The sequence below is a fragment of the Xyrauchen texanus genome, chromosome 30 (genome assembly GCF_025860055.1).
Source record: "Xyrauchen texanus isolate HMW12.3.18 chromosome 30, RBS_HiC_50CHRs, whole genome shotgun sequence".
In the NCBI taxonomy this organism is placed as follows: domain Eukaryota; kingdom Metazoa; phylum Chordata; class Actinopteri; order Cypriniformes; family Catostomidae; genus Xyrauchen; species Xyrauchen texanus.
This window is the reverse complement of record NC_068305.1, coordinates 19,593,620-19,618,479: the sequence shown is the minus strand read 5'-3', so window position 1 is coordinate 19,618,479 and position 24,860 is coordinate 19,593,620. Positions and strand designations below refer to the sequence as shown.

The window sequence follows — 24,860 nt, the reverse complement described above, 5'->3', positions numbered from 1 at the left end:
CACACATGATTGTGGTCTGGATCGGAAAATTTGAATTCATGTGTTTATTTGCTGATAAGATGACAAACGCTAAACTGATTTGAGAGTTTTTGGTTAGAGAGAGTGGTCTTTTGTTTTTACAGCAGATTTTACTGCAGATTAAAAACAGGTTTAATTGTAGGAAAGAAACTCAAGACATCAGCTGTGTTTTTCATCTGGAATAATCCTATTCCTCTCTTTTTATGTGCCATTTTTGTTGACCATCCTCCCGAAACAACAGATCATTCTTCAACACTGGAGAGAAAGAAGAGCTATTAGGGAACCGTGAGGGCACACATAATTAATGCAATATTTATTCAGCTTGTAAAATTATTTCAAGATTTTCACAAAAATTTTAGCTAGCAACAATCTTTTCCAAAGAACTGAAAATTAAAGTGAAATAGACAAACATTACTATATTTGCAAAACAGCATTTCCAGTACAACTGTTTCATCAGTTTTTATTTATTTCGCCAGCATAATGCAGAAATCAAGCCACTGTTTCTCACCTGATTGGCTAGGGTCCCTCTGTGCTGAGAGGAGCAGACGTAGACCTCCTGGGGCCCCTTGTTTTCTTTAGGAACTGGTGCCCCTCGAGGGCCGGAGTTAGACAGCCGTGAGCTGTGCATGATATGGGCATCCAGCATCTCCAGAAGCAGATCATACAAAGGAACAATTTTCTTAATCTTCATGCAGTGGAGGTGGTCCATGCCTTTGTTACTACAGATGAAAGATATGTGGTCAGTGGCAGGCTTTGCACAAGGAACCACAGTACAAATACACAGAAATCATCCCATAGAAACAGTGGTACGACACCTATATATACATACATACATATGTTTCAAATCATGTTTCACCAAACAACTACAGTAAACATCTAATTATAATCATATTTTAAATTCAAAGTTTGAACAAACTAATAAGTAGCAGATTAGGTAGTGCAAATAAACTAATTGCAACATACACTAATTAGCCAGGTATTTTCTGTGACTGTTTTGCATCTGTAATTTAGAGTTGAACAGAGAAATAGACAATAGACCATTTACTTGTGTATGGACAGCTAGGCCACAAGCCATGTATCATGAGCAATGCAACAAGCAATTTGTTTTTTCTACTTTGGCAACAAAATCTCAGTGTTCTCTCTTGGCACTGTCAAACAAAAAGTGATAGCCAGTGCTGAAGCATTTTACCAATCAGAAATGAGCATAATTACTTCTGATACAACAAGTAATGGCCAGCATCGTCCAATTAGTGCCAACCATATTAAAATTATATTTAGCATTATAAATTCTGAATCAACAGTATGAACTGATTACCATTGCCACATGTCTGCCAACCATGTTGAGTGATCCAAACATCATCTGCAGCCTGAAACTGAACTTTTGGTCTGAGTGAATGCACTTGGCTGCATACGAAAGCAATAGGATACTCCCTTGCTCCTTATTTAGTGAATGACTTAAACTCCAGTGTGCTGTCTGTCTGCATTGGTCTCAGAACAGTTCAAAATACACCTTATTTTAATCCTAACTCCATTTAAAGTCTTTGAAAGATAAATTTGTCAGCTTTTGGATAAACCCACTGATTCTCAGTGTGAAAATTCACAGCAAATATAGGATTTCCAGCAGAAAAAAAGCCTATTGACCTGTTTCATTTAACATCACTGTATGATCGCGCTGCCATGTTTGTGACTAATATTCCATATACCTTCATTGTACTGCACTGTGAGATGTGGCAAAAACCTTCTTCAGGTTTCTGCATGAGAGATGTTTATGGTGAGGTACCTGTAGGTGTGTGTACTCCTTGGTCAAACATCAGACTCGCTGGCATACGGAGATGAATCATGGATAAATATAAAGTATATATATATTTTCTCCCCAATGTGGAATGCCCAATTCCCAATGCACTCTAGATCCTCATGGTGGCGTAATAACTCGCCCCAATCCGGGTGGCGGAGGACAAATCTCAGTTGCCTCCGCATCTGAAACGTCAATCCACACATGTTATCACGTGGCTTGTTGAGCGTGTTACCACAGAGACATAGTGCTTGTGGAGGCTTCACACTATACCAATTTGGTTGCTTAGGAGACCTGGCTGGATTCGATCTTGCGACTCCAGGGGTGATAGTCAGCTTCAATACTCGCTGAGCTACCCAGATCCCTGGATAAAATATCTTTAAATGTCTGTGAAAGTTCAATTTTGCAATATTTGTGCTGACTTCATACCTGTATGAACATTACGTGGGGCTTGGCATGGATCAAAAGCAATTTTTTATGTTTTTCTAGATATTGTTTTTCGGGTGTGTTTCCATTCACCACCATTGTTCCTCCCACTGATGGTCACAAATATGGCGGCTGTGGGGAAAAGTGACCACTGAAACAGGTCAATAGTCCTTGTAAGTAGTCACTGTGTTTAACAGCGTGCTGTTTCGCGATAAATCACTTAAATGTCCAAAATGGGATATCGGATAAAACTAGAGACAAGTAGTTCTTTGACTCAAACAGGTTACGATATAAAAATGTATGAGGTTCCTTACCAGATTAAGTTTTGTTGGCGTTTCTTCAAAAAACAAACTCTGCTATGATCGGCACCGTTTGGTTTTGTCACATGACTCGGTGTGTCAAAAGTTTAACCCTTTATTGACAACCCAGAGAGTCCTGAACTGAGATCAGTCTGTTTAAATTAAATTAAATTAAATTATGCATAGCGTATAGCGAAGAAAAAACACTATGTCCATGAAAAAGGATGCGGGGTCACACGAGGTTAAGGCAGTCAGTTCAATTAGGGTTCATCTTGTTAAAGTCCCTGGGCAGTTATTTTCTATGACTCCCAGGCAACAGGCATACAAGTTCAGCTCTATAAACTTATACCAAAATCTCCCCAAAAAATCTTGTTCGTCGAGATAACATATTTCAAATTAGCAATAAAATATGACAACAACCGTTTTATAAATTTGGCTTCTCAGTACAAATTACTTACTAATACAGTACATATACTGTACATTACTTTACTTGTGATCGGATCACCCGAGACTGATCTTTCATGTGTAAACCTGGGTCGTTGTCTGTACCTGACATGCCTGATGTGGGAGAGCAGCATGAGTAGGTGGGCCAGTCTTGTGGAGCGCTGCTGGAAACTCATGCCTGTCTTCGAGATGGCCCACACTAGAGCATCTGTCACCGAATCCAGCAGACACAGGAGTTTAGATCTGCTCTGCAGCTCCTCTCCTCCCTCTGACGAACTCAAACACATGTCTGTAATGATGCACAAATGAAGGTTCACAGAGATTAAAGCCATAACGCACTGACATCAACAACCATCCAAACCAAAGAACATCTGATTCAAAAACAATGCAACACATCTGGAGCAATCCAATTGTGACAGTGTAGAGACAAACTGAGGACAGATGAAAGAGTCTGAGATGGAAGAGATAAAACATGAGGGAAAGACAGATCAAAGTTTCAGGGGAATCAGAGCAGGAAGAAATACTGTTTCACTCAGACACTGAACACTAACCAGATACTGCCTGTTACTTACATAAGCGTTTTCAATGAAACAGATACTGTAGACTTTACAGTGTGTGAGCGTTTTCTTGCTTGGCCTTGCCAACACTCCCTTCAATTAAAGCTAGGATAGTAGTTACCTTCTGAAAGAGTTATGGGCCTCAAATGAAGCGTATTTACTATGGGTCTGTGGAGGTAAGCCAGTTTCTTAATTTATTATTTTGTTTTTTGGGCTCTTTTGCAACTTGATGAGAGAAAGAAAAGAATAGGAAATTATGGGAAAATGTGAAGGGGAGTGTGATCAGTGCATGACAAGCCGGAACCGAACTGGAACACACACACATTCATTAGCTCCAAAAATGCTAAATGATATCTATATCTACAGTATATACCTATTTATAATGTGATATATATATATAAAATAGTGGCCGCCATAATTCTTAAATGGAAGAAGTTTGGAATAACCAGGACTCTAGCTAGAGCTGGCCGCCCGGCCAAATTGAGCAATCAGGGGAGAAGGGCCTTGGTAAGAGAGGTGACCAAGAACCCAATGGTCACTCTGGTTGAGCTCCAAAGATCATGTGAGGAGATGGGAGAAACTTGCAGAAGGACAACCATCACAGCAACCCTCCACCGATCTGGGCTTTATGGAAGAGTGGCCAAATGGAAGCCACATGTGCATGACACATGAAAGCCCACTTGGAATTTGCAAAAAAGCATCTAAAGGTCTCTCAGACTGTGAGAAACAAGATTCTCTGGTCTGATGAAACAATTGTTTGGCCTCAATTCCAAGCTTTATGTCTAGAGGAAACCTGGCACTGCTCATCACGGTGAAGCATGGTGGTGGTAGCATCATGCTTTGGGGATGTTTTTCAGTGGCAGGGACTGGGGGAAATCTGAATGCAGCAAAATACAGAGATATCCTTAATGAAAACCTAGTCCAGAGTGGTCAGAACCTCAGACTGGGCCGAAGGTTCACCTTCGAACAGGACAATCATCCTCAGCACACAGCCAAGACAACTCAAGAGTGGCTTAGAGACAACTATGTGAATGTCCTTGAGTGTCCCAGCCAGAGCCTGGACTTGAACCCAAATGAACATCTCTGGAGAAACCTGAAAATGGCTGTCCACCAACTGTCCACATCCAAACTGACATAGCATAAGAGGATCTGCAGAGAAGAATGACAGAATGGCAGAATATCCCCAAATCCAGGCTTTAATCGCTGCCAAAGGTGCTTCAACGAAGTACTGAGTTAAGGGTCTGAATGCCAGTTACATTTTTCAACAGTTTTCAATTATCAATTAACATCATATAAATTCTAGTAAACATAAAAAGGCTAAATCAATATTTGGTGTATTCAAAACAGCATCAAATCTCCTACTTACACCTGGACACAGTTTTTCTTGGTTGTTGGCAGATAGGATGTTCCAAGCTTCTTGGAGAATTTGCCACAATTCTTATATCTATTTTGGCTGTTTCAACTGTCTCTCTTCATCTAATCCAAGAATTAGTCAATGATGTTGAGATCCGGGCTCTTTGGTGGCCATACTATCTGTTGCGTGGGGCCATGTTCTTCTTCTATTCAATATTATTTGCAAAAGGAATGTTGAAATCTAAAACTGATATTTCCTACTGATACTCTTGAAGCATAACCATGTTTTTGTGAAAAATACAATGCACCCAAGAATTTTGCACAGAACTTATATATATATATATATACAGTACTTTTGCATTCCAAGGAAGAAATAAAGTCATATGGGCTTGGATCAATATAAGGATGAGTATATAATGACATAATTGTTGGGTGATTAATAAAATTGTTTAATTTATTTAAACAAAACATTCATTATTTAAAAGAATATTCTGGGTTCAATACAAGTTAAAGTCAATCGACAGCATTTGTGGCATAATGTTGATTACACCAATAATTTATGCCTTTATTAAAAAAAAAGAGAGAAGCAAAAATCAAGATTAAAGTGAGGCACTTACGATGGGAGTGAATAGTACCAATTTTTGGAGGGATTAAAGGCAGAAATGTTTATCTTATAATTTTTATTATAGTTATTAGTTGTGATTCCCCACACCCTGCCCCTAATTTGGCTGTTGATGCCTGAGAGGGATAAGGTTGACCGGAGATGGCAGTGCGACAAAGAGAGATTTACGGGCAGCTGTCCGACACCCGAGTGTGTGTGTTTGTCTTTTTGGTTATTTATATTGTAAAGCCAGTTCTCGCCACCTCCTTTTCATTGAACTATGTTACACAGGCATATTGTTCACATCTTGTGGCTAGACTTTTTCTTAAATGTTGTGTTTTAATGTTTGCGAATTAACATTCCTTTCCATTCTAAGTGCCTCACTGTTACCCAGATTTTTTGCATTATTATTAAGGAACAGAGGTACAGGTCAAAATAAATTGTGTTAAATCAACATAAAGCCACAAATACTGTCAATTGAGCTCAACTTGTATGGAACCAGGAATATTCCTTTAAAATCATAAATGAGAAAAACTCTCAAGCACACCCTTACTGGAGTTGAGGAGAATCATAGCTTTGAGACACACGTACTCCTCTCTCTGTAATTTCAGTTCTCTGAATCTGGATGTGGCTGCCAGCAGCATATCATAGATCTCCACAAAGCCCTGCACACAGCTGCCCTCGTCCCTGCCAAACAAAAATACATTTTTCAGTCCCTCAAATTAGCTTCACCCTCTCGGAAACATGGGACCGTGCATTTAATATCAAACCTCAATAGCTGTATTCCAAACCTGGCACTCAGTAAGAGCACAAATGTTGAATTCTGTTCAATGCATCAATGGCAAACAGCTCTGTAAGACACGGAGAGGTGATATAGTTTGGACTGCTCCAGTGAATAAGACCAGGATGGATGGCGTTAACGTATTATTAAATACCACATGAAATGGCTCACCATAATACTCTTACCATTTCTGCAGTATCTACAGTAGTAGTAGTAGTAGAAGTAGTAATATGTTACTCATAATACAGTTTTCATTTCTATGTTAAAATGTTTCCAATTGAAACAGAATAAAGGGCTTATCGCTCTTCTAAACCATTGGGTTTCAGTAACGTAACAGCAATGAACCATTTTTTTCTACTTTCTTGTGTCTTCTCGGTGTAGGTGGTATAATGGGTGGGATATTCTCATGAAATGATTGATCCCTCTAGGAAGATACTCTAGGAAGGTTGATACTCTAAGAAGCATATTTACAGCACTGTCCAATAAAAAACACAAACACCCATGACTAGAACGGTTTTGCAGTGAAGTCCTGTAAAGAAGTTTGCACAGCATCTGTAACCCTAGCTCCATTTTTTCCTTGTATTTCATAATGGGTACACACATTGTAAAGTGGTACAAGGGGCAGTGGAGTAGAGGGACTGTGACAATATGGAAGCAATGGAAGAATAAGTTCCTGGCACCCAACAGTTGCAATGGCAAATCTTTAGTTCCAAACACACAGCCTCACGCATCTTTGCAGAACACCTCAGCTCATCTCACCAAACTGGTGATTTTTATGACAATATTCCTGGGACATTTAGCCATATTTAATGACAGCCATTAAAAGGATAGTTCACCTAAAAAGGAAGATGTTAGGGCTAATGATTGCTTCCATCACCATTCACTTTTTTTGTATCCCAAACAATAACATTCAGCCTAGCACCTTCTTTTGTGTACCACAGATAAAAGAAAGAGACAGACAACAATTTGTGAAGATGGGAGATTATTCGTCTGAATGTCTGGGCATGACTTGTGGTGTTCCCCAGGGGTCAGTGTTGGGACCAAAGTTCTTTTTATTGTACATCAATGATATTTGTAAAGTATCTGAAGTATTGAATTTTGTATTATTTGCTGATGATACAAATATTTTTGGTTCAGGGGACAGCTTACAGGAACTCTTGGAATTAATCACTTCAGAATTCAAGAAAATAAAACAATGGTTTGACATAAATAGGTTATCAATAAATTTGAGTAAAACTAAATTCATGGTATTCGGAGATAGTAAGTCAAATCATCAAGCACAGATACAGATAGAGGGTGTTAAAATAGAAAGAGTACATGAAAATAAATTCCTTGGAGTGATCATAGATGAGAAGATTTGCTGGAAGCCTCACATAAAATACATCAAAACCAAACTGTCCAAAACTACTGCAGTCCTAGCAAGAGCTAAGCACATACTGGAGCTTAAATCACTTTGCATTTTGTACTGTTCATTATTGTTACCTTATTTGAATTATTGTGTAGAGGTTTGGGGAAGCACTTATCAACATTCACTACAGCCACTAGTTATAATGCAAAAAAGAGTCATGAGAATCTTTCACAACGTTGGATTTCGTGATCACACAAATTTATTATTTTTGCAGTCTAAACTGTTAAAAATTCAAGATCTAATCTAATACCAAATTGCAGTGTTCATGTTCAAAGCAAGAAATAGTCTATTGCCTGGGAAAATACAAAAGATGTTTTCTGAGAGGGAGGGAGAGTACAATTTAAGAGGAAGGGGAAATTTTAAGAATAATAGATTTAGAACAACAAGGAAAAGATTATGTTTATCAATTTGTGGGGTTAAATTGTGGAATAAACTAAATGATAAACTAAAGCAATGCTCAAACATATTCCTATTTAAAAAAATGTATAGAGAAATTATTTTCAAGAGGTATCAAGAAGCACTGTAGTGAAAGTAGGAGTGCTCCACTGTTTATGTTGTTTTTCTTTGTTTGTTTGGTTTGTTATTTTTGGGTGTTTTTTGTTTTTTTTATGCTGCTTGAATAAGTACAAAATTGAGGTTAGAGAAATAAATACTTGTCAGTGGTCACAATGATGTGTATGTGGGTATGCATGTGTATGGATGTGTGTATGTGTATGTATTTATATGTGTATGTGTATGTGTATGGATGTATAGAACAATATGATAATAATAATATAAAAATTGTAAATTGAATGACTGTAAGAATTAAGGGGGTAGGAGTATATAAGTTTTACTTCTTCCTACTCCTTTTCGCACATGTAATAGAAGTATGTTAACAGGAAAGAAGTATATATATATATATATATTTTTTTTTTTTTTGCTGCTCATTTGTTTTGTTTTGTTCTCTTATGTTTTTAAACATTGTTTTATATTTTTATCTACTTTCTTTTCCATGTTCGAAATAAAGATTTTAAATCAAATCAAATCAAAGTCAAACAGGTTCGAAACGACATACAGGTGAGTAAATGATGAGAGAATTTTTTTATTTTGGGGTGAATTATCCCTTTAAGAATTCCCATGTGTTGTTTGCAATGTGATGAGCGCTCAGGGGCACACGTGAGGTATTATATCATTACATTGAATTAATCTAGTTGAATTTGAATGTAATAATTTGATTCTGTTTATGTTTACGTTATGATTTACAGCAATCATTTATGGAATTTCAGATCCTATTTGTTTCTGACTGAGGGAGAAAAACCACATGGACTTGTTAGGTGAATCTGGACTTGCATGAGTGGTCTTGTTAACTTTGATCTTGCCAAGACATGGCAAACTTGACTTTCAACTTCACATCAACCTCACTCAATACCAAAGTGGAGAGCGAGAGTAATAATTAGAGTCCATTGTGCACTCCAAACTGTCCTCAATGCATAATCAGTGACTTTAAATACTTACCTTTTAGAAGTTACCTATAAATGTATACTGATATACAGAAGGGATGGATAGCTGACTGAAAATATTTATCATCTAAATCATATGAGAATAAAGAGATAAATCAACAGAGATGAGAAGATGTGCCTGTTCCTAAATCAAGCCACTGGAAGAATACACACAGAATTAATTACACTAGTTACCTGCTGAGACTGAGGTCTGGTGAGAAAATGAGCTTGCCAGGGTGATTAACAGACCTCCACATTAGTCCCAGCATCAGAACCTCTAACCAGCAGCACTCTAACAAATGGACCTGGTCGAAAAGGCTGAGCTCTAAAAAACCTGCAGGGAGGAATGCATGTTGTTATATATTGCACACTCATCTGTTCAATATAATTCTACCAAAACTTTGAGCTTAAGCTTGCTTTAAAGGCTCAGCAGAAAACACTTCTTAGATGACAGTTAATCACAATGCTAGCTGTGTGGTTAATTTCAGCAGTTAGTGCTTCGCTGAACAAAACAGAGATACGGCTTATGTCTTTACATAAGGTAAGAATCCCTATAGGGAGGAATAACTAGCCAGTAGATTTAATTTTTTTAAGTATTCAAAATGGAGAACATTTTTGTGTTCAGAATCTAATCAGATAATCAGAACAATATAATTCAATAATAGCTTAGTGAAAGACTGTCCCCATCTCAAAAGTATTAATTAATTAAGAAATCAGACAAGAAAACAGAATACATCAAGTATAATAAAACAAGTATAAATGAAAAGTACTGTTATGACTCCTTCAGTGCAGGGCATTGGTTGAAAAATGAGTCTAAGCAACACTGATTTTTGATTGGATATATGCAAAGAAAAACAATAAAAAAAACTCCCCTATAGAGGTGTCTTTATGAATTCTTTAGTCATTTTGGTTTAATATGGATCGGCCAACACTTCACTCATTAGAATCATCAGAATCCCCGCACCAAACCAAGTTCAAATGAATCTGTCACCGCAACAATTCCCCTAAAACAAGGGATTGGATTCAAATAGATTAGAAAGTGGATTTTAGATTTAGTGTTCACTACTACAATTTTCTTAAACAAAATGCATGTCTTGTTTTCCAGTAAAAAATATCTAAATATCCTTAAAACTATACACATTTAAATAAATGTAATCGTTTAATCAGTTGTTTTTAAGTGTAGGTATGTAGGTATGTGTGTTATGGTGTATCATGTATTGTTGTGGGTAAGATTTTGACCTTGAGTCTGTAATAAAGTTTTTGAATGACCGATTTTTATTATTATTTTGCAGTGTTTTTATTTGTATTGTTATTGGAAGTGTTCCAAAACCAACTGAATCAGAAATGTGTACAGTAATACACCGAGCTAATGTTATTGAATGAATTCATCTTAGTCCTGTATGGTATGCATTATGTTCTAATGATGGATTATTTTCCCCATTTGATTTCCTAATATAAAAAAAGTTCTAATAACAAAAATTTATAATAATAAAAAATAAAAAACATTTGGGAAATGTTGCCATATGGCAACTCTGTAACACAATGGAAAATGTTCCAAAGAATGATTTTTTTCTTAGAAATGATCGATTTCTCCTAGAATTAAATGAATATTTCTTAAATTACTTGATGTATTTTTAAACTTGCAACTCCTACAGACTAAAACTGAATGAAGCACTTTCATGCGTTCTTCAATATTGTTGATTATTTTCACTGTCACTAAAGCCTAGCTCATGCTCACTGTTGTCAATCAGAAGCAACACTGTGCACTCTTCTTGTCCTTTCCATGAAACATTGCCATTTTCATTTTTGTCTAAAAATAAAATAAAATTTTAAATATAACAACGTTTTATTAGTATACTTGTAGAGCACTTCAGCAGGTGTCTCCCAATAAGGGTGACCCTAGGTTTGTCTTGGAAACAAACTCAAATGTCATGTGGCTTAAAAACAGCATAATATTGGCTACTTTAAAACTGCCCTTTCATTTCCAAAAATGCATTACGTTGTAGTTTTTCTGCAAGGTAAGAAAGTTAAAGAAAAATGGTTACCATATGGCTAGATTGTACCATACAGGGTTAAAAGATAACACACACACACACACACACACACACACACACACACACACCTGGGATCTTCTTGGCCCAGCTTATCATGTGAACGAGTTCTTTGTCGGCCAAGTTAGTCAGTGACATCATGACGTTGGCCTCAGTGAATGGCTTCTTCATATCTTTCATGAGGTAAATCTCTGGTGGCTCTGCATCTATGATGCGAGCTATTAGTTCCTCTGGGCTTAATGTCACGGTAACAACCTCGTTTCCATTGAGGGGACGTGGGACACTTTTAACCTCTGGAGGTCTCTGACCACCCGCTCTAGCTCTTCCAGAGAATCGGGCGAGACGCTTCTGCTGTGCTCCTCTTTGTTGGTAGTTGCCACGATCTCTCCGTAATCCTGTGAAAGACAGAATAGAATTGCAATACAAGTCATTTTCACTTCAACTCTTTATGCTGGTATAGAGAGTTATTCTGAAACTGTGAGTAAAAATCTAATCTGTCAAGAACATTTAACAATATACTGCAATTCAATTGCAGCTGAAACATTTTTAATCAACATTATAAAGCATTGTGTTCAACTCCGCTTGCCGACCGGGGCCCCCTGGTGGCTTGAGGGCCCTAAGCAGCTACTTATATTGCTTATACTTACAGGCTATAAAATGGATTGTAAATACTCTGTGAAATAGCCAATAAACACACACCTATGATTGCACATTCTATAATAATGTGCCACGCATTGCTTGGCAACCACAAACAGCATACAGAAATGTATCTATAATATTTTATGATAGAACTGTTTGTTCTAATAATTAATAGATGTAACTGTTTACTGAATATTGGTGTCTTTTATCACATAGCCGTTGCCGTAATTTTATTAATGTATTAATAATATTATAACAATATCATTATGCTTTATTCATTCAAACTGTGGTTTAAACTGACATATGTTTGGACATTAGGCAAAGCTTGAGAAAAGCAATGATATCTGATATGTTCAAAGAGTTTACAACAATTACATCAACCAATGACAAGACAGTACACCACTTTCACTTCAAGCCTTAAGGAGAAGGTGTGAAATTAGACCATGCTAAACCAGCAATTACAAGGTTATGTAGGGATAAACAGTGGAAGTCGCCACAGCAACAGAGGCTTAATTCTACAAGTAGCAAAATAATCACTGTTTTTTTGGAGGACAAGCCCTCTGAGACGCCCATGTGTTTATAAAACAGCTTAAAAGAAGAAGACCATAAAATGCCAGGCTAAAAAGACTGACATATTGATCTCATCTCTCTGCTGTCATATGGTTCAAATAAATGTAAAAGCACAAAATGCAAGTATGAGAAGATTCAATTTGAGTATTGTGCCCGAGGTGTTTTAGTGGAAGGTACTGTACCTTTGACCGTTTTCAATAAATATCCAAGGCTCTATCTATGCATATCAAAACTTCACGGTATGATTGCGGTTTAATACTGGGATGTTGGGTCTAAAGTCCATGACTTTGGATAAAAGTCAGCAAAGTTTGGCATGATCTGGAAATGTATTTTCAAAAGAAGCCTCACCACATTTCATCATTCCAACTTCATAACACTTCCTTAGTCTGCAGGCCTGGCAGCTTTTGCGTCGGTTCTTGTCAATTGTGCACTGGTTGGTTGCAGGGCAGATGTAATCATTGTGTCCTGACAAAATAAATCAGTCATACCCTATTAGCCAATGTGCAAGGCTAACCGTTTTTATTCTGTGACATACATTTTGAAATTGAGGAATGATTTTATTACGTGAGAAGACATGAATATTGCACAGCAGGAAATCGGTTGCCATGAAGAATGGTCAATTAAACAGATAAATGGTCATTACAGACATATATTTGACCACAGAATGCAGTGATTGACCAATCAAAATCAAGAATTCCAGAGAGCTGTATGGTAAGATTAACCTGAAACTGAAATTAGCAAAACAAAGTATTACGTTGGATCTGACTTAATTGCAGATGTTTAATACTTAAGGTTAGAGATTTAGAACAAACCCCTTACTTGAAAATTTGAGGAACATCAATACAATGCTGCCTTGCAAACATGTAATTAACACTAAATTAGACTAGGATTAAATATTAATTGTCCAACATGTTCTATCCTATATCTTTTGAGAAAATGAAGATGCTGACAAAATAAAATGTATGAGTACGTGCAGAGAGAGACATTGTACCTTGGATACTCCTCTTGAAGAAGGCTTTACAGCCCTCACACGACCACACTCCATAATGATACCCAGATGCATAATCGCTACAGACAGCACAGTAGTGCATGTCAGCTTTACCTCTCAATGAGGTAGAAGTCTCCTCAACATCTGCTACCCTCTTTAACAGGGGTTTGCTGTAGAGGGAAACATACACAAGTATTTGAGATTTAATGACTAGCTTCTAGTTACTAGTCAATAATTAGGTTATTTTACATTACACTGTACAATAAGATTCAATAAGTTAATGCATTAGGTTTCATGAACTAAAAATAAAAAATATTTCTTCAAAGCATTTATCAATTTTGGTTTATGTTAATTTAAAAATGAACTATTGTTCATTGTTAGTTAATGTTATTTCATAAAGAAGTTAAAGGAATGTCTAAACCCATATGGCTTACTTACTTCCGTGGAACACAAAAAGAGATGTTAGGCAGAATGTTAGCCTCAGTCACCATTCACTTTGATTGGATGGAGAAAAAAGATGCAATGGTAACTGAAGTTAACAGGAGATTAGAAATAAAGTCAAATGGGTTTTTGGTGAACTATCCCTTTAATTACTGTTAACGTTTTTAACTTTCAATATTAAAATGTATTATTATATGTATAAATATTACTGAAAATTGTTTATTGTTACAATGAAAAAACATATTGTGGTATCATCTAAATAACTGGTTTTATTCAAGTCAAAAATATTATTTTACATCACAGAATCAACCTGACATTAGTTTCAACTTTAAACCAACAAAACACATTTTTAAGGGTTAGATCAAAGAGCTCCTTAAAAGGGAAGTTCACCCAAAAATGAAAATTCTCTCATCATTTACTCACCCTCATGCCATCCCAGATGTGTATGACTTTCTTTCATCTGCTGAACTCAAACGAAGATTTTTATTATCTTCTCAGCTGTTTGGTCCATACAACGCAAGTGAACGGGTGTCAACATTTTTAAGCTCCAAAAATCGTATTAGTCAGCATAAAAGTAATCCATAAGACTTCAGTGGTTACATCTATGTCTTCAGAGATGGATTGATAGGTGTGGGTGTGAAACAGATCAATATTAAAGTCCTTTTTACTATAAAGTCTCCTCCCAGCTCAGTCAATCTTCACAGTGGGTGTTTCTCAATTCTAAGAATGCAGAGAATGGACTTGCGTTCTAAAGAAGACCAGTCTTACCAAGATTCCTTGGAAGAATGAACACGGAAGGACAGGAGCAGTGGATAGACTTTAGCAGGGACAGGGGCGTAAGGATAAAAAAAGGCACAGATTTTAGAGTAGTAATAATAAATACTGAAGTAATTTATTTGCTTTTTGAGTATTTAACCATTTTCTTGTATATACTGTACATCATTTTTTTAAATGTTCCTTTATCACAAATAATAGCCTATTCTGTTATATTTCTCACAAAAAGAACCATGATAATACACTTCTTTATTCATTTTCATACATGGTCTGTGACAACCCCATGTTTATGACGTGTCACAGTAAAACCATGGTATTTTTATACCTTGGAGCACAGATGAACCTGTACACATTTAAAAATAATCATAATATAATAAAAAACACAATTCACTCAACAGTTCTGCAGCATCGCATTATTAGATTGAAAAAGTTCAGGGTCAAAAGCCTACTCATTGTTCTGGCGGCCATACCTATCATAACTTATTTTATGTGGGCATACGCAAAATCCTAAGAAAAAGGTGGGCCTATGGTATATGCCTACGTATGGCCTAGACCAGTGGTTCTCAACCAGGGGGCCGGGACCCACTAGGAGTCTTATTAATGTCTTATTAGCTTCAACAAAACCAAACTGGCTTTGGTTGAACCTGACGGCTCCTTCAGTTTATGTCAATATTCTATAAAAGACCAATTTCATTCAGATCCCTGAAAGCGCCGTGACCGCTCCCATTATAATGTATAAATCTGTCTACACTAGTGGTACACGATGTCAGAAATGCCGTAGCAATCGAGAATTATTCTTTTGATAAACACAATACATGGAGTGGACTTTTTATCTGACCTGTTACTCGTCTGATGTTCAGGGGAATTTTTTGCTTCCTTGAAGGGCACTCCTGTGGGAGGGGATGCCACTCAAAACTCGTTCAAAACAAAAGTGAGAAAATTTATATTTTCTTGGAAGGCCCTTCCACAAGACTTTTGGCGAAGGGTACATACAGTAATGCCGTGTTTCCTTCAGAGTACCCACTTCAAGGGCTCTGCAGTTCTGATTGAGAATAGGGCATTGGGAGGATCACTTGCGATTGGAATCCGCCCCCGATCTGTGCACGTCAGCAGAACGCATCTATTGCGAGCTTTGATATGTGCAGTGATCTTCCTGTTGCACAATTAACTGTCACACCACCTTTGAATCCAGTGAGAGGACTACTGCCATTATCAGACCAGTGAGGTTTTGCAGGACTAGTGACACGTTAAAAGAATAACGTTTTTAAACACTTGTTTTCTCCATGTGTTTATTACTATATTAAAATGATGCCCACCCAAAAAATAACAAATGTCAGAGTATAACGACTCTCACGAGCCATCAGACATTCACAAGCTTACAGCGGGAAACTCTTGAGGAAAAAAACAAAAATGATAAATGTCATTCGTCTTCCACCGTATTACCATGTTCTTGCCCTCAAGTCACCATCCGATGCATCCTCGAAATCAAGGATACATCCGGGTAATTTCCTGCATCCTCAGTAATTGCATTCTTGCTGATTGGAATTGAACTTTGGCAGTAGATGATGACATAGAACAAGTCCACAAGAACACAAGAACGTAAGAACACAAAAGAAAGCACATTGAGAAACCGCTTTTAACTTTCACTTTCTTCTTGTGTTTTTGGTGATTCACATTCTTCATGATTATCGCCACCTACTGGGTAGTGAGAAGAACTTCTAGCAAAAAAAGGACTTAAATATTTATCTGTTTCTCACCCACACCAACATATCACTTCTAAAGATATGGATTAAAACACTGGCATCACATGGATTACTTTTATTATGACTTTGGTGATTTTTGGAGCATCACTTGCATTGTATGGACCTACAGAGCTGAAATATTCCTCTAAAAATCATAATTTGTTTTCTGCAGAAGAAAGAAAGTCACATCTGGGATGGCATGAAGGTAAGTAAATGACAAGATAATTTTAATTTATTGGATGAACTATTCCTTTAAGGCAACAATAGCACATTACCAGTTTTCACAGTGTAGTTCAGGTTAACTATTGCAGTAACTTATTTTAACATATACAATCTCTTTACTAGTATTCATCTGAAACAATTAAAATAATTCAGCAAATTCTATTTAGCCAAATTATTATTATTATTATTATTTTTTATTATAAATAGACTCCAGTTACCCAATCATAAAAAGTAACAATACTATTTTAATTTCCAGCTTCCATATACGGTACCTGTTTTTCTCATTGGCTTGATCATGTGGTGTAAGTTCAGTCCATGTTCCATTGGTTGTATGGTTTTGTTGGAGGCGACTCTGTTGCAATGCAAGTGAGGAAACATGGCTATGAGGTGGCCAAAAAATGGGGGGGCTTAGTGACTGGCGTACTGAAGGGCAGTCTGAAGGTGGGGGTGCGCCATAGCCCAGTAGAGTGGGACTATAGAAAGACAGAGTGGTGAAGTCATGGCCAATGTCCGTGTAGGGTGAGGGGATACAAATGGGGTGACTCTCCACAGGCAGGGCTGGAGAGGTAGAGTTAAAAAAGGGGGTGAGGACATGAGCTCCCACCCTACTGGAGTCCACTTCCTGCAGTTGCAGTAGAGGGCTGTCTCCCTCGAGATACTCAGACATGGTGAACATAGACGGGTTCAGTGCTGTTGCATCATCGACAGGGGACTGTTGACCTCCTCAGACATTGATGAAGGATGGTTGATAATGAAACACGATGTAGGTTATGGCATCATCAGAAGCTTTCTGCATGGTTTAAAATGTGGAAACTAATGGGGAGGAAAAATTTTAGTACAACCATGCAATTCTTAAAGAACAATGACTTAAGTATGTGAATTTTTATATTTGTATTCTAGCCAAAACTTGCTTATTTTATTAATTTTTATAAATTATTAAGACTAAGAAGAAATTCAGGACTCAAAATATAAATCTCTCACATTCAGAGATCGTAAACATATTAGGTCAAAGGTCAAACAAAGCAGTGTTATTTCCTTTCACCACCCAGTAGTCTGCATGGCGCTTACCAAGCAGACAAGCCAAATTTACATAGTAGTAAAAGCATTGTGTGCATTACTGCAATTATACAATGCTGCTACATGGAAGCAAAAGTGTTGTTTATGAAGTCATTCATTTTCCTTAGTTTATTATGTTTATTTTTACTTCTTGTCATTGCTGATGTTGTCTTGTCAGTATATGTGGTAACACTTTACATTAGTTGGGATATGTTAATGTTAGTTAATGAAATACTTAACATGAACTACAATGAACAAAACGTTTCCATAATTTATTAATCTCTGCCCATGTTTATTTCTTAATAAATATGCTGACCACTGGGTGGCACAAGTATCTACCCCAGCTTTGCTTGTCCTTAGGACTGGTTACTTAACATCTGAATTTCAACCCTGAAATCTGAATGTAAATTATTATTTTGGAGGTCGGAATTTCTTAATCTGAACATTTTAACTGTAATTCTATCATTTGAATTATAGAATTACAGGTTTTAAAAAAATCGAAACAAAAAATCTGCTGTTTCAAAATACAAATTTATAAAATACCCAGTAGGTGGAGCTATGCAAATTATGTGCAAAAACAAAACAAGAAGAACTGTTAAGATAGATGAGTGCTTCAGAGGGTTATTTTATAATGGAGATCTATGGTAAAAATAATAATTCATTCACCACTCGAGGTATTCTTCTAAAATTATTTAACTGTGTTCTGCAGAACAAAGGAAGTCATACACATATTGGATGGCATAAGGGTGAGTAAATGATGAAAGAATTTTCATTTTAGGGTGAACTATTCCTTTAACATAAATACAAATGAGGTGGCCTTTGGAAGCAAATAAATTAAAGTGTCTATGAGTTCAAACTGTCAGCAAGCAAAAGCAGCATATAAACAAACTTTAAATGAATGGTGAAATACCACTAGATGATATAACCAGTCTAGAACTTTAAATGTATTAATACAAATTTTATCATGGTCTCTGGATGTAAAAGTATTCAAAGGTGTAAAACACTTTATTAAGTATCAAATTACAGTACGAGCGGGTGTGATACACTTAAAAGCTTACACTGCAAAACCTTTGATTTCTGGACCATTTTCCCATTTCCAGTGTGGGAACGCAGAATTAAACCATAATTGCATAAACTTGTGCATAGGAGACCACAGTAAATATTATTTTTGTGTTCTCATTTGCTCAAACAGCAAAAAAAAAAAAAAAATATATATTTTTTTTATTTATGTAATAAAACTATTACATTTCCACAAATTTCAAAAAGAGGAGAAAAAAACAGAACAGTGGATTACGGCAGTCAGAAGAGAGAAAGATGCCAAATTTGCAGTCACTCCCAAAGCAGCTGTATTTGAAACCCCATCACAGCAGTGGTGAATTATTTTAATTAACCACAGAGTAATATAAGACAAAATATGTTACAAATGTATATTAAATAACAAAAGGGTCTATAGGTTTATAGTGCATAGTCAACATGTTTTCAAAGGGCCAAAAAAATTCTAATTTGTAGTTAATGCAACTGTGTCTATCGTTGCCATTAAGCAGATATCAAATGTTATCAATGTCACAGGTACTGGCGAATAAAAGAGATTCTGATTTTTAATTAAATAACATTGACTGCTACGCACGCACAGTAACACAGTATGTGAAAAAATAAGTCCTGCTTCCAATAACGGCTGTAAAACTTTCTGACAGTATAACAACTAATAGCATTTCAATGTAAGTCAGTATATAAGATTTAAGTTATTATTGTTTCAAGTCCAAAACCCCAGTACATTCACTACAGAGAATGTTTTCTAGCAGATATTTCAAAAAGTTCCTCATAATTACCTTCTAAATTCTCATAAAGTATAAAAGCTGCAGGTCTTGTTCATCTACCATACCTACACTGTAAAACAGAATCCTGTTAAATTTAAGATAAAACTGACAGCTGTGTTGCCAGAAATTCACCGTAAGAAATACGGTAACCACGTTTCAGGCTTTACGGGATGTAATTTTGTTGCCAGTATATTTTACAGTGCATTAATGTTGTTTATATTATTAAATAATAAACTTGATGTATTAGCCTTCTGAGACTGTCAAAATCTGCTTTTTCACTTTATAATGTATTGTTAATTACCGTAGTAATTACAGAAGAGCACATGATGACATGAAGTTCATCAATAGTGGCTCTTCCTGGAGCAATGAGCAATAAACATGTAGAGACACTGAACACATCAGGGTAACACATGTGAAATTAAAAGAATGCAGTAAACATGAACTAAACTACATTAAATATAACACAGAACATCCCAAAGTACATAACTGATATTAAAAATAAGAACATAACTATTCCCATTAAATATAATTAAATGAACTGGGTCATGCAGGGAATTCTGTGAACACCCGATTATTGTTTTTTACTGTAATTTTAACAATAATTTACCGTAAAAAGTACATGTACTCTCTTGTTAAACATAATATACATTTTTACTGTTAATTATCCAGAAAAATCACACTTTTTACATTGAAAAAAATATATTTTTACAAAATGTTACCGTAAAACATACAGTCATTTCAATTATGTTCAAATTTGTTACCGTAAATTTTAGGGTTACTACTGTGCATTTTTACAGTCTTTTACCGTTAAAATTACAAATATTTTTTGCAATGTATTTAATGTCTGTTCGAAGCACAAAAATGCAATGCAACTTATTCCATCTAATCAAGCAAAGCTGCACCTTAAGAGACATAAAAATCTGTCTCAGGAAAACTTATACACATACACTTTCTATATGCCTATACCCTAACACCTCTCACACAGACTGAGTCACGGAACAGCTAAATTAAGACTAGTGTAACATTTCGATCATTAAGAGAATGTAATTTCTTTCAGCTATATGAAGTGTGCTATCATTACATTCCACATATGAGAGACATGAGAGATTGTTGTGTTAAGCACTGTGTTATGGCTATAAATTAGTTTTAATTAAATATAAAAGTCTGTTAAAGTGCCTCTTTTGAATCTACTTACCAACACACTTTTGTAGATTGTACTTCAGAGAGGAGCAGTTAGCAACACTGTCTATCTGGACTGCCAATGGTGTCTAGACCTTAGTCAGCTGAGGACTTTTGAACCCTTGTTTCAGTGCAGACAGGCAGTTGGCCAAAACATATCTGGCACAGAGCACAGTTAACTGCAAAATTACAGAGAGAAATGTAAGAAAACAAGCGTGTGTGGAAAAACACATTTTTGACGACATGCAACAAAGCATTTAATGTTAGATGGTAATGATTATAAAATGGATATTCTCTATGTTACTAACAGAGACTGTTTAGTTGATGGAGCACTTGCTTTCAAATGATTGGGGAAAATTGGAATGGCCAATAGGGTGGGTGGAAGTCCCGCCTTACAGGTAAGAGAGCCAATCACCTTTTAGATACAGACATTGCCTGTCAGTCAACATGAGAACGTATATGCGTATTAGCTGAACCAGCCTGAAAAATTAAGTTTTTTAGCATGCATGATCTGAGCTAAAGAAGCACATTTTATGATACCATTGTTGTCGCATTTTACTGCCGATTTAAAATATGTTCTTTGATTGTTATCTTGACCAACTGCTTTGGAGATTCAGGTCTTGCTCCATTCAAGATAGGAGCTGTACATGTATGCGCTTGTATCCAAAGCAAATAGCTGCATGGGAGCCTTTTCAAGATGGCCACCGAGTGGATGTTATTTTGGATATAACAATTACATTTTGAAGCTCTTTTTACATCAGCATGACAAGCCACAAAGAGTGCTGACGAGAACTAAATAACATGATCATATTAGCCCCATTTTATCATTGTTACGTTGGCTACCTGTTCAATTTTCTATTAATTTTCAAATTCTGTTAACTACATACAAAGCTTTGAATGGTCAAGCTCTGCAGTACTTAAGTGACTTTCTGACATGCTATATTCCATCACGTTCATTACAATCGCAAAATTCTGGCCTGTTAATAGATCCTAGAATATCAAATTCCACAAAGGAAGGTAGATCCTTTTCATATTTGGCTCCTAAACTATGGAATAGTCTCCCTAACACTGTTCAGGACACACTCACTCGGTTTAAGTCTAAACTAAAGACTCATCTATTTAGCCAGGCATACACCTAATTTATCCATCAAATCACAATTAGGCAGCTTTAGTTGGGTCTGCCGGAACCAGAAACAGTGATCATGATCTATAACTTTGCAATAAATTGAATAGCATCTATGCTAATGTGGCAACTCGGGCGGTGGGCAAGAAAAGGACGAATAACATGCAGACTACGCCACCCTGGGAATTTCACCCAGAGAATAATTGTACTACCTAATGGCAGTGATGTTGATAGAATTAAGGACACACAGGTACGTGTACAATTATGCCAAAGACGACGTTCAATTTTGGAAAAGAAACACCTTTATTTCAATCGTTTAAAACCATTTTAAAACACATTCATCTATCTCTCGGGGAAGAGAGCACAAAAAGGACTTAAACAAAAAAAATATATATATATATATATATATATATATATATATATATAAAAAAAATCAATTCAATAATGAAAGAAAACAAACAAGGAAATAATACAGCTTATAATCTAAACAAAATTCAACACAAATGGAAGAGAAACAAACTTCTTATAACAACATAAAAAAAAAACCCAACCCCTTGAGCTACATTCAACCTTTATAAAAACACTAGATCACATAAAACAAACCACCCATACTTCCGTCCATATAGCTGTAATTGCCACGTGGTTATAATGGCAACACGAACGCTCAGCAATCCCCTCCAATTGCTGGTCAAATGTTCAATGCATGTGCACAAAACAAACAGCCATTCAGCAAACCCATGGTACAGGCAAAACAGCAGTTCCACCAACGTAGGCAAAACAGCAATTCAACCACTGCAGGCAAAACAGCAGCTAGCGACTCACACTGCGTAACTGGCGACGATCTCCCACTAAACCGGCCTCTGTCCAATCAAACAGCATTCACGCATACCCAAGAGGAACAGCAAGTCCGTGTGTTGACTGCGCAGCATAACGAGAGAGATCTCCATTTGGAGAGCCAGTGTTCAATCAAACATTCAACACATAATAACCATAAAAGCAAATAATTAAAGACAGAAAATAAATAAGTCCCACGCCAGTTGGCACACATACCAATCAAACAGCATTCACGAATGCCCAAGAGAAACAGCAAGTCCGTTTGTTGACTGCACAGCATAACGAGAGAGAAATCTCCAGTTGGAGAGCCAGTGTTCTATTAACACAGCATGGCACACGGAAAAGCGACCCGGAACCATGGCACACGGAAAAGCGACCCGGAACCATGGCACACGGAAAAGCGACCCGGAACCACAACACAAGTTCCGTCATTAACGAGCAAGAGAGGATCATAGACGTCTCTACTCGCTACATATTTATAGGATGGCGCTTCACACGGGGATTGGCCACAGGCGCACCAGCTCATTACGCGTTAACTCGTACTGCTACACTAATATTATTTTATTTGTTTCACTGTCTGTGAAGAGATTGACCGAGATTGAACCTTGGAAAGAGGGACAGACATTCAAGCTGCCTGCATCTACTCTCTACAGACAACCAGTCTGCCATGATACATGCTCTTGAGGGAAAGATCGCCCGGCCACAAGCCAGCAGTGCATACCAAAAACAAAAACCCAAGGCCATGCTGTGATCTCCCCTCTCCAGCTTCCATCACTCCCTTCTCTGGCGGAAAACGGATAAGGGAGAGAAGGAGAGGAAACTTTGCCCTGTGCAGGAGTGCTGGGTACAAGTCGAAGACCACCTTTGGGCCTGATGCAAACCCTTAACCTTAGAATCGTACCATATCAAAAGTGCTTTGCAGCGTATTTGGTTATATTTACGCTCAAAGGGAGTATTATACACGAGTTACCCGCATTTCACCACATTAATATAAGCAAATAAGGTATATCTGCTATTAGATTGTTGTAATTGTGCTGGTGGGGTTTGGATGGGTCAGAAAACAAGTATGTATTCCAGGACAATCTTTTGACTGAAGGGTGTTTCAGTCTTTATAAATTTCTTAATAAATGTTGTGAATTAAGCTAATATTAAAATCCTTAGGGCACAGCAAGTGAGGAGAAATCTTACATGAGAGGCAGCAAACCCATTTTGTCATTTTTACACCACTACAAGAATAAGAATTTCTTAATTTCCCCGCAGTTCAGAGCGAATGAGCAGCAGTTCACTCATATAAATTCTTCAGAAGAAAAGGACCTGCAATTTTGATTGGTGAGCATAAAACCAGTGTGGCATTGTTGAGCAAGAGCATTTTACACCTTATGCACTGAACAAATACCAAAATGCATGTCATTTATTAAAGTAACTTATTTATTTTCCTTTGATTTCTTCTTTCAATGATTTTCCAGTTTAAAAGAGAACGCTAGAACAGCCTTCCAATGGAGTATACTGTAGCTAGAACTGTCCTTCTTTAGTCATCATCTGTATAATAATGTGGCTTTTACCACTATATTTTATTATACTTAACCCCACATCTAAACCTAACCATTTAAAAAACAAGCCTGAATGCAACCAGTACTGCAGATTTCCTACAAATGCAGTATAATAAATAGGCTATAAACACAGAATTTGAGAGTCACATCACTCATTTCAACCTGAAAATAAACCATATGGTGACCCTGGTGCACAATTTGAGTACTATTCAAAAAAATAATAGCCTGACAAAAAATAAATGCATTTAAAATTAAATATATTTGGCTACTCATACGTACACCTGTGCCTATATGCATAAATTAATAACATTATTTATATAAATAAATAAATAAATACAAATATTGAGTCAACTTACAGAAAGTTGCATCTCTACCCATATTAAAACCCCCGATTTGATTACTCGTAATCGAGAAGAGTGAAAGTGACTGATGTGAACGGGACATTCTGATCACTTCCATCAATTCAACCGATGCGCTCGCGGCATGTCATTCTGAACAGTATAGGCTATGAATATTCTGCAAGAATCTATATGCATTCGAGCACTTACGCTGATCGCGTTTCCCCAGATTACCACAATATGACGTTGGAAGATAGTGAACCTACCTGTTGCAATCGATGTGTAAGTTGATCTTCTGATGGTGGTCCACTGTCTTGATATACTTGATTCGGTTAAGTATCTCAAAGCAAAATTGTTCCGCTGTCCTGTCACATTAAAT

General features: G+C 36.7%; 1 protein-coding gene across 4 annotated transcripts; it reads right to left on the bottom strand.

The window, feature by feature from the left end:
* Positions 1 to 148: 148 nt before the first annotated feature.
* Positions 149 to 24,860, bottom strand: LOC127623790 (estrogen receptor beta-1). Of its 4 annotated transcripts, none has more exons than XM_052098306.1 (11): positions 24,748 to 24,860; positions 20,653 to 20,815; positions 16,857 to 17,397; positions 13,409 to 13,575; positions 12,766 to 12,882; positions 11,280 to 11,603; positions 9,353 to 9,491; positions 6,038 to 6,177; positions 3,085 to 3,268; positions 527 to 737; positions 149 to 273 (listed from the first exon to the last, which is right to left on the bottom strand). In XM_052098306.1, the coding sequence occupies exons 3-11, from the start codon at positions 17,258 to 17,260 to the stop codon at positions 268 to 270; spliced, it is 1,692 nt and encodes a 563-aa protein (XP_051954266.1). In that variant the 5' UTR covers positions 17,261 to 17,397; positions 20,653 to 20,815; positions 24,748 to 24,860; the 3' UTR covers positions 149 to 267. The 4 variants fall into 4 exon arrangements, with proteins under 4 accessions (XP_051954266.1, XP_051954265.1, XP_051954267.1 ...); XM_052098305.1 differs by lacking the exon at positions 24,748 to 24,860 and adding an exon at positions 22,810 to 22,911; XM_052098307.1 differs by lacking the exon at positions 24,748 to 24,860 and adding an exon at positions 22,810 to 22,911 and having other exon boundaries at positions 6,044 to 6,177.